Genomic DNA, 10,579 nt, shown 5'->3' with positions numbered 1-10,579 from the left:
ATCCTTCCCTCCCCCAGTGCCCTGACTCGGTGCCCTCGTGTCTGCCAGGCTTGAGTGGCCTCTTTAACTCTGAGCATTTTGAAATTGTTTTCCATGTCATGATTAAAGTATTTCCTCCAGACCCTAGAAGGTTTGTCTAGAAGCCATAGAGCACCGAATGCCATTTGGATAAAACAAATTCGGTAGACTCCCCCTTATGCTCCAAAATCCAGATGTCAGAAATTTCAAGTATCTTAACCTAAATAACCGACAATTTCTTTCAAGTTAAAATTAATGTCAGCTTTAGGTGCTGTATTAGAAATCTCCAGTTTACAGGTGTAACAAATCAAGTACCTCCAAATTTGATGTCCACCATATGAAAAATACGTAGTTTTTAAAAACAGAAATGCGTACTTACTCGTGTTTTGTGTTTTTTGTTGTTGTTGTTGTTGGTTTTTGGTACCTGGGATTGAACTTGGGTCCTTGCACTTGCAAGGCAGGCCACCGAACCACTAAGCTAAATCCCTGGCCCCTCAAGTGTTTTATGTTATAGTGTCCCACTGGAATAACCCCCTTCAATCGCACAGAAGTGTGAGGAGGCTCAAAAACAGCAACAGCAACTAAGCCAAATAAAAATAGTGTGCTTCACAGTCTGCCAAAACTTGTATAATTTTCTCTTAGGTAAATTGTAAAACAAAAGTTATTTGGTTTTTGAGGCTTTATTTAACTTTAAAGGAAAAAACTGCGTTAGAAACAAGACACTGATTTGTATACTGCAATAAATACGCCAATCACAGCTCACTGAAATTTTTCAAATACTTGGGGATTGGTTCATGCTTAGAAGATTTGTCAAACTTTAGTTTAAATTTCATCTAGGTCTATTTAATTTACTAAAAGAATAATTTTGACAGAATCAATGTACTTATATTATTAAGAACAGAAATACTTTCGTTGAGGCTTGAAACTAATCAAATGCTGACAAAACCGCTTGCAAACTGTTAAAACCATTCAGTACGTAATACCGAAGTCACTGTTGTATCTATAATTATTTGGCTTCTCAATATCTTTTTACTTTAGCAATCTCATTTGTGCTCCATCCTTTTTGAATAAAAGGTCTAATTACAGTGTTTCAACAAACAGAATTTCTATTTGATTTTTTTCCCTATACTCTGGGGAATCCAATCCCCTATTTGCCAAATTATAGTCTTCACAATATTATTTTTATGTGTAGGGTCAGCATCCAGATACTTTTGAAGTAAAAATTTCAATCTGTGAAAAACTATATATTCTGTAAGCTGCTGAGACCATGACTCATCCTGTTACAAAGCCAGGGTTCTTCTGCATTTCTGCTTTCTTCCCCATCAAGTAACACATCACGTCAGGTACTTCTAACCACATACGACAAGCAGCTTTTCAACGAACACAAAATAAGAGAAAAAAATCCTTTTCATTACTGAAGATAATATATACCCAGAATATTTACGCATTTTTGTTCCAATATATCTGTATGTAATCCACTTTTTCTTGAACGATCTAATGGCCCGACAAATTTAAAATGCACTGCTGAGTTTTAGGCCATTGACCTAGTCTAAAATGGAATACAGGTTCATGAGCTTACTGAAATCAAATGTGTAAACACCATATCTAAATTTCAGACCTCATACCAGAAAGCTTCTCATTTTATTCTGTGTTGAAATATTTCTGGAATATTGCCATGGCTGGTGGCAGCCTTTCAATGAATCATTAATAAATATATACAAGAAAAAGAACAAAAGAGACTTTATTAACCAGCCAGACAAGGTAGACCTTAAATAAAACAACACAAGAGTGTGCAGCCTCTACGTAGATTTCCTCGATATGACTTATTCAAAGGATCACAGACATCTCATAAACCTTTAGGCTGTTTATGGAAGCAACAGAAGCCTGGGTGTGAAGACCCTCTGCCCTGGCCCTAAAGGTTTCTTTTTGTGACGAGTCATGAACATGTTCCCCAGAGTCTAACACAACGCTCCATTTTCTTGATACAATGGAGAGATTTCTATTCCCTTAGGACTATTACAGGAACTTGAAATGTTTAACAACGTGACCAAGTTAACAATATGAAAAAGAGTCTACTTGCTTGACTTTTCTGTATGTGAATGTGTGAATTTTAATATTAAAAACAAGCATTTTTATATAGAAAGACTTACAAAATGCCTCTGTCTACACTTAGTAAACTATTATTGAAATAAAAAGAAATCATGCATGGCCATTTCAGGAACTTGCTGGAAAACTCTATTTGATATTTGTAAATTGCATTGGCGTAGTGTTGGTTTGTAAATAGCACGGATTAAAGTTACTGTATCACACTTACACAATAGACTTAATACTGTATGAGAATATTGACAGAAAACTCTCAAATGTATATCTCCAAATCATATCTGTTTTACCCTTCTAATACAGGTGTACACACGGACTTTTTAGAAGACAGCACAGATAAAATCTATATGCCAGTATCACTGCTTTATTCCATTTTCAAAGAGGCACTTCTTCATATTTTTAACATATATTTTTATGATAATCTCTTCTGTTTTAAACAGTACTCAAAATCTGTGCAACTATCACTGATGACACGATAAGGGGCGTGATTTATTTTTAAACCAGTTTTGGAAGCAGTGGCCCCAAAACAGCTGAAAGACAGAAATGAGAAGTAGAAGACGTCAGAGACAGCATGAGAGATGTAAACAGGGTCCCAGCGGTAGAGCCCTCACCCAGCATGCCCCAGGCCTTGGTTTTGAGCCCTAGCACTGAGAAAAGCAAAAAGTAGTCAATGGGCGAATAGACTATTTAAACCAAGTCTGTGTGGTAGCTCTTTTCACACATTTCAAATAACAAGACAACTGAAAAAGCAAAGTGTAGCTCTCAAAATGCAGAGGCAAAGTCATTAGACACGTCCTGGGTATGTGTGTATGAGTGGAATAGGGAACTGTACTATTGCAGCTAAAGGGAAAGAATAAAGACAGCATGCTCATTTACTAGGCAATATAATAAAGAGGGAAAACACCTGAATAGTGCCAGCTAGCTGGTGCTGAGGAGCAGTGACAAAGTGGAACAAAAACATCCCTTCACTAAGCGGCTTCGAAAACATTGCTGGAAGGAGAAACAGACTCGCAGACCAAGCTAGAGAGAACAACTTCAAAAGTCATCACTGTCATTTTTTTCATTCACTTTTAAGTATGTTATACAACCTAGCCAGCCCTCAATTGCTCATCTGAAGAATAGCAGAAGGCAGCCATGGGAATGCGAAATCTACGAACACGGGTCAGGGAGACTCGTAAATGATACTAGGTCTTGTTACGTATGACACTAAGTGTGTGACGGAGGGATGAAACTGTCTGTGCAGGTGGACATCAGAAGCTGGTAGGGTTCTGAACACTGGCAACAGAGGAGATGATGCACAGCCAGAGAAACTCAAGGAAACAAACAGCTGATTGCCCTTCTGCACTGTACTCGCATTATTTCTATTTATTCCAAGAGATCCTTCTGCTTATACAAAGTTATGTAGAACAACAAGCCCAGGGCTGTGGTACGCATGCCAATTACCCAAAACATTAGGCATATCAATGACTAGGTTCTTACAAGAACTGCTTCAACTTTAATCCCAGGTGGTTCCGGGCTCTGGAACAGTAAAGGGGAGAACAGCGCCTTAAATTCATTATTCTCTGTCCTTGATTGGAAGTTGCCACTCTAAGAGTGTCTTTTGCTCTTGTTAATTTATGCACCTTAACAAGCCTGTTTCATTGAAACATTGATTGGAATACTGATTTGGTCTGGAGATTTTTGGCTGTAGATTTGGAACCAGAATTTCTTGTCTAAAAAGTATGCAGAGGCTCTTACATACTTTTACTGTTTTGTTGGTTTCCAAGAATTCTTGGAGATTTTTTTTCCCCCCAAAGAATACATTCATGCTAAACTCTCAATCTCAAAATTCATATTTTGAAAAGTGATTAAAATCTTGCTTTTTACATTGGGCTTTAAAACTTAAAATAGGATTTTAAACTTGCTGTAACTGTAAGATTTTCAGCAAGAAAATTTTAAACAATGTACAGATTTTATGTCTGAACAGGTCTTCTAGTTTAGATACCCTCAGATGCTTTCAAAATGTCTCCACAAGGAATGTATTCTTTCAATCTTTTCTGAAAAGAAAACGTGAAATACAGGAACACTAGGATTTAATCTGAGGAAAACTATTTTATTGTCACCTGATATCTATACTGTATTGAGACCTCTTGCTTCTTTTAAGGAAAAATATATTTCACTAAAGTGGCACATATTCAAGATAGCATTAGAAAGAATATTGGAATTCCCTTAAAGAGGTACACTACAGTCTGTTTCACTGTTTCTTGTTTTCATTAACTTCAGTGGTTTTGCAGAATTAGTATCCCATGTAATTATGTATAACATCTCTACAATCTTTCATATATATGATTTCTTTTATAAGCCTGTCACATCAGGGATTTATCAGAGCTCAGCAAAAATATGTTGTGTGTGAATATATATATTTTCAGCAGGTGCACAATAATTAGAAATTAGACCCTTATTTGTAAGTGGCAGATTTTATGTTCGGAATTAGCTGTCAGAACACTGTTCACATGTGAGTTCTCATTTTCTCCGTCAGAGTTTTGGAGGGAAATACTCTCCAAGTATACCAGACAGAATATGTGAGGGTTGTGAAGACAGCAGTGTAGGAAGAATCTCCTCTCTTTCGGGATTCCGAATCTTAGATGGAAACAGACCTGTGTACGAGACTGTGGAAACTGAACGGCGGAGCTGAGTCCGGATTTACTACACCTGCGGATCTGCTGCCCGAGACACGAGTGCGAGTCCTGTGCACATCCTGGGCTACATCTGCTCCAGAGAGACAATCTCTCCATCGGACAGTAACAGCCACCTCCTCATTTCCTAGAACGATTTCGTTCCCTGTGTCCACGGAGTTGCAGAGGGAAACAATGAAACAATTCACCATGATAGCAGAAATGCGGCTTCATCGGAATTACGGCTACGTTTAACCAGTACTGGTAGTTTATGCGCATTTTCTGCTTTTGCTTAGAGTTCATCTCACTGGCTCAAACTTTGATGTCAATCTCTCCCAAAGTCAATGACTACCAAAATTTACAAACTTGACATGAAATTACATTGTATTTACAAAGAACTTGGCACTTACAGAATAAATTATTGACTTTTAAAAAAATCCAGCCCAGGGCACCCACGGTTCCAGCAGATGGGAAGGGCGGGTGCCGTAGTATAGATTACGCTACATTAACACGAATAAGTGAGTTTGCAGCTCATTACGGTGCGCTGGCCCGGGGCTCCCCACCGTGCCCTCTCTCGCGCTTCGCGGCTTGGGTGGGCGCGGAGCTCAGTCCAGAGAGAGCAAAGGCTGCATGTTCTCCTCCTCGCTTTTATCCATGTGCATCAGGACCGTGGGGTCCAGCACGGACTGGGACCTACGGGAGAAAGGCCGGTCAGTTATCGCATCCAAGCCACCACCCCGCCTGTTCCCTTCACCGCTGCCTGTGGGTGTGGGTAGTCTGCACCGAGGAATTTAGGGGCTGTGGATGTTGCATTTTAGAGAAACATTTAGGAAGGTGTTTTGTATCGAGTGAGGAAACAACCCCTCTGGCCGTGGGGCACAGAGCAAAGGATTCTAGATAGACAATAATAAATGTATGTTCTTAATTAGGTGTCTCTCCCTTTGAAGGCTGCAGAATTTCTGCGTGGAATGAGTGCTTTCCACTACAATATCTCCAACCAGAAAAAGAAAAAAAAGCTGCAGTGAAATGATTGCTACATGTTGAATAGAAATGGTAGGTGCTGTAAGTTGTTATCATGGTATAAGTTAAATAGAAATGATGGTCTTCAAAAAAAATCTATGAAACGTCTTCGATAAGAATGTGACTTTTTCCATAACCATTTTGATGAATACATCAACAAAAAGTGGTTTGTTTGTTTGTTTGTTTAAGACAGAGTTTGGCTGTGTAGTTCGAGCTGGCTTTGCACTATGTACCCCAGGCTGGCTTCGATCGCGATCGGCAATCCTCCTGGCTCAGCCCCCTGAGTGCTGAGATGATAGGCATCGTGCTTGGCTTTAAAAAAAAAAAAAATCACAATTTGGATAAGATTTTCGTTAAATTTTCCACTGGAATAGCCAAAGAAAGTTAGCCTTACTCGTCAAGGCTTCAGGAAATGGCTAAAGACTTTTTTAAGCAGTTAAAACTTGTGTTTAGGCAGAAACACCCTATAATTAGGAAAGCACATCATTTAAAAATCCCGGGACGTGCTCTGAGAGCAGGTGAAAATTCCACCCACATCACAGTGGGGGCGAACAGGGGACAGTGAGGAAAACGGGCCACTCCCGGGGCCAGGAGGCTGCCGTCTGGACAGCGAGGAAGGCACGCAGGGTAGGCTGCCCTTGAAAGTCCTTCTTGGGAGTGAATTCCTGCCCTACCTCTCATCCCACCCAACTGGCTCTGGCCGGATGAGACGCCCCTTCCTCTTCCTCTTCCTCTTCCTCTTCCTCTTCTCAGACCTCGTTCACTTTCGGGGGACCCGCAGGGCTCTGGCCGGATGAGACGCCCCTTCCTCTTCCTCTTCCTCTTCCTCTTCCTCTTCCTCTTCCTCTTCTCAGACCTCGTTCACTTTCGGGGGACCCGCTGCCCGCTGAAACACCACTGCGCATGCTTGGGGAAAGGACAGCCACGGCCCTCACCATCAAAACCAAAATGCAGGGGGATGGACTGGCAAACGCCTCCGTCAGTTAAATAACCAACTCGCTGCCAAAGAATGAATGCAGTAAAATAAAGTGGAGAGCGTTTTTAAAAAGGAGAGGCTTCGTTTTCTAGGTCGTTTTCACCATTTTATCTGCATAGTAAGTGTCATCGGGCGTATCCCAGGAAGGAACTGACTGGTGTTACGACCATACGTGTTCCAGGAGGGAAAGAATGAGAGAGGAAGACGAGGGGAGGTGCAGAACATGGCGGGGGTGACACGGAGTACGACGTCAGGGGCTCACCCTCTACACAATGAACCCTTCCCTGTACTGTTCAAAGCATTCCACGTGTCCAGTAATGTGCATAATGGAGAAGGAAATTCTTAACCCGAAACGGATGAGCACATTTTCATACATTATTAAATCTACCACTCAAATACTGGGGTGTATCATGATCTTGTTCAGCAAGTGAACACCGAAGCTCTTTACACAGCACAAGGTACAGGATTCAGGTTTATGGATTTGCATTCTGCTGAAACAGGCACAGACACATACACATGAGCGCTTTTTTTTAAGTTCGTATGTATCATGACTTCTAAAAATATATTCGTAAGCATATAGCAATTTTAATAAAATACTTTAAACTAGCTCGTGCTACTATTCAAGTTGGGTTTAATCTGTTTCATCAGGCACTACTGGTACCAGAATTGCTGCCTGATGAATGCTGCTGTCATGTGTAGATTAATTCTTCAGTCAGAGAAAAAAGGCACACACAAACATCTCATGATTAAGATGTTTTTGCTATTTCATTACCCCAAGTGTACTGTTATTTATTGCCAACTTCTTCCTCTCTTTCTTGAAGGAGCAGAGTATTGTGTTCAGGCTCATAACTGTTAGGGAGCTGCATGCGGTAAAGGGAGCTGTCTGCCATTCATTCATGAAACATATTGGGGGTCTCTCCACAGCCCCCGCTCTCTATGATGAAAAAATGTACTTCTTTTTTGAAAAGTATTAATCTAAGTTTAGCTATCCACACGTCCACTTCTGATGCGCCTCCATCAGTAAGCACCAGTGGGGGCTAGGGTTTGGAAAGCTGCGTTCCAATTCCAATTACTATCATAACAATTACCGGTCCTGTGGTCACGGGAAGGCTGTTTAAACTTCTACAACCTTGTTTTCTTGTTTGTAAAATGAAGAAAAAAATCCTCACATCATAGAGGAAAAGGGAGGACGCGAGACAATGATGCATGCCTAAACCCCAGCACAAATTCTGGCAGGTGGAGAATGGCAGTGGTTAAGAGAGAAAATGGCTCACACAACAGGATTCCCCGTGAAATTACATTGCTACTTTGTAGTTACGCAAGCAGTGGGAGTCACTTACCTCCCTGTGTCTTGTACTCCTCGCCAAGAAAAAGAAGAGAGAACTTACTTATGAGTTGCTTCAAGAAGCAAATGAGTCAATGCACACAGAGGACTACAGTGGGGTTATCACAAACAAACAATAGGTATTTAATATATTTAACGTCGTGCAGTGGCACCGGTTCATGTCACTGCAGCAGTACTGAAGTTGTGGGCTCACTGCAGCTGTGATGAGCCAGGTACTTTCCTAGCATCAGAAGATGGGAGGTAGAAGATGCTCTGCAGCTCTGAGCAGCCACAATCTGCACTCTGTCTTAACTTTCCTAGTAAGAAGATGGGAGGTAGAAGATGCTCTGCAGCTCTGAGCAGCCACAATCTGCACTCTGTCTTTGTGTGTGACCATTCTCTCTTCCCACAGATTTACACAGGAGGAGAAACTCGCCTTCCACGTGGCTGAGTATGCCCAAAGAGCTATGAACATTCTTTGGTGAAGAAATGATTTCACTCCCTCACCACGCAAGAGTAATAAAAAATTGAAAAAGGGAAAGGCTGAGAGCAACCAGAGCAGAACCCAAGGGCAATCCGTTTGGTCCTTGAAGAGCAACCATGATTCCTGAACTTAGAAAAGGAGAGAATGGGGTTGAAACAACTTTTACAGATTGCATTTACACAAATTCTTCAGTGTTTTGTCACCAGAATTATAGAAGCTTCATGTGATACAGGAGGCTGCATCAAAGCAAGAAAGGATGTTGAAAATTCACATCAACATACATCAGAAACACAAACTAGGGCTGGGGGAAGAGGATACTCCATAAGTCTCGTCTACAGGGGTTGGGGCAAAATGACTTAGCTATTTGGAAAGAGAATAAAGACCTTAAATGATTCCAAAAGGTGTAAAGACTGAGCCAAACCTACCACAGTGGTGCTGACCCACTAAAATAAAGTTCCTGGAGAAAAAAGCCGATTGCAGAAGCCCAGGGTGAGGAGGGTGTGGCCTGACAGGGACATCCCAGGGTGAGTCCGATGGGTAAGAGTTGGCAGAGCCCCTGGCTTCCAGGACACCACCAGCAGTGATAGCAACAGCAACCCAGGGGTGACAGGAGGGTCAGATATGAGCAGCAAGCTTAGAGGCAGCCACTGAGAGCTGTCAGAAAGGTCTTCTGTCACTTGGCTGGTACCGACCCAGGTACCGTGTGGACCTATGCCCGAGGTCAGGTACTCAGCCTCTGAGGGAAGCAGGAAAGACAAAGCCATCACAGTCTCTGTGAAGGTGACCTTGAGGAGGAGCAAAATCCAGTGAGACGGGAGTCATTGCACAGAACTGATCAGTGCTGTGAGGGAAAGGAAGCAAAGGCATCCATGTGAAAGGGAGCCAGCAGAGGTAGGGAGATAGGGGCGAGGGGCCAATAGAAAGGAGGAAGCCCAGGCGGACAGGAGAGACTGAGAGACTCCGGAGAGGACCTTCGGCTGAGACTGGCCCAGGAAAAGAGCGCAGGAAAGGAGCATTCCAGATAGCAGCAACCGAGGCAAAGACCCTGAGATGGAAACAAGCCAAGGAGCAGAGAGGAGGCCCCACAGCCGAAGGGCAGGAAGGAGGGAGAAGGTGAGCGAGGCCTGGAGGAGAAAGGCAGGCTCCTCAGCTCAGGCAGTGCCTTGGGAACTGCGTGAGGGGGCTGGTGTTAGTCACTGTGTGATTGCCAGGCATTTAAAATTTTAAGTCAGAGACAGGAAATGATGTGATTCCAAGTAGCTGCACAGAGAGACATGCTCATGTGTGGAGACCATGGGAGAGGACCCATCACAGGAGGAACAGCTGCAGGAGAAACACGTTAGCTGGCTGGGGAGACAACGAGGGGACATCACATGGCTCGTGTCTGCCTGTCCTTGCACAGCTTATTCCAGAGGGAGGGAGCGGGTGCTGTGTGGGGTGGAAAGGCTGGAGCAAACTCCTATTAGCAACGTGGCTGGTGGCTGGAAACCCACTCAGGAGACACAGGCTCTGTGATCCTGAGGATGTGAGACCTCTCACAGCACTGCTGTGAGCACAAGGGAGCTCCTGTGCCAAACGCCTATGGGTGCTACTCAGGAAAGCACACAGTGACAGACTATAGTAAATATTATTAAAATTACTTTTATTAGAAGAACATTATCCATAGACCATTGCTTTGAAGGGTTTTGGTTTTCAAACTCAGAATTTGATGGCACATATGCCTTCTCTCCAGGAAAATGCACTGTGTGTGTACACATACATTTAGACACAAACACAAGGAATTGACACACAATGTGTAGCACTCAACAGAATCCTCTGAGAGCCCACAAAGACCTCTTTTGGGTTAGGACACCATAGAGGATCTCCACTTAGGAAGTTCTGCTCTAAGAGAATAGAGGTGAAAAGCTTAAAAGTGGTTTAAATATAAGCTTGTTGACTGGTGCAGAAATCATAGGTTGTAGAGAAGTTGTCACACACACACACACACACACACACACACACAC

The 10,579-nt window shown here is 42.6% G+C and overlaps 1 protein-coding gene across 1 annotated transcript in view; it reads right to left on the bottom strand.

The window, feature by feature from the left end:
• Nucleotides 1–456: 456 nt before the first annotated feature.
• Clvs2 (clavesin 2) overlaps nucleotides 457–10,579 on the bottom strand; it is a 71,675-nt gene continuing 61,552 nt past the window's right edge. The window contains exon 5 of the mRNA XM_010638240.2: nucleotides 457–5,465. Within this exon, the coding sequence (XP_010636542.1) occupies nucleotides 5,378–5,465 (88 nt within the window). The 3' untranslated portion in view covers nucleotides 457–5,377. The remainder of the gene's footprint in view (nucleotides 5,466–10,579) is intronic.

Source organism: Fukomys damarensis, unplaced genomic scaffold (assembly GCF_012274545.1).
Source record: "Fukomys damarensis isolate Sample0158 unplaced genomic scaffold, DMR_v1.0_HiC HiC_scaffold_14, whole genome shotgun sequence".
Taxonomy (NCBI): Eukaryota; Metazoa; Chordata; class Mammalia; order Rodentia; family Bathyergidae; genus Fukomys; species Fukomys damarensis.
The sequence above is the reverse complement of the archived record's forward strand: the minus strand, read 5'-3'. Positions and strand labels throughout refer to the sequence as shown.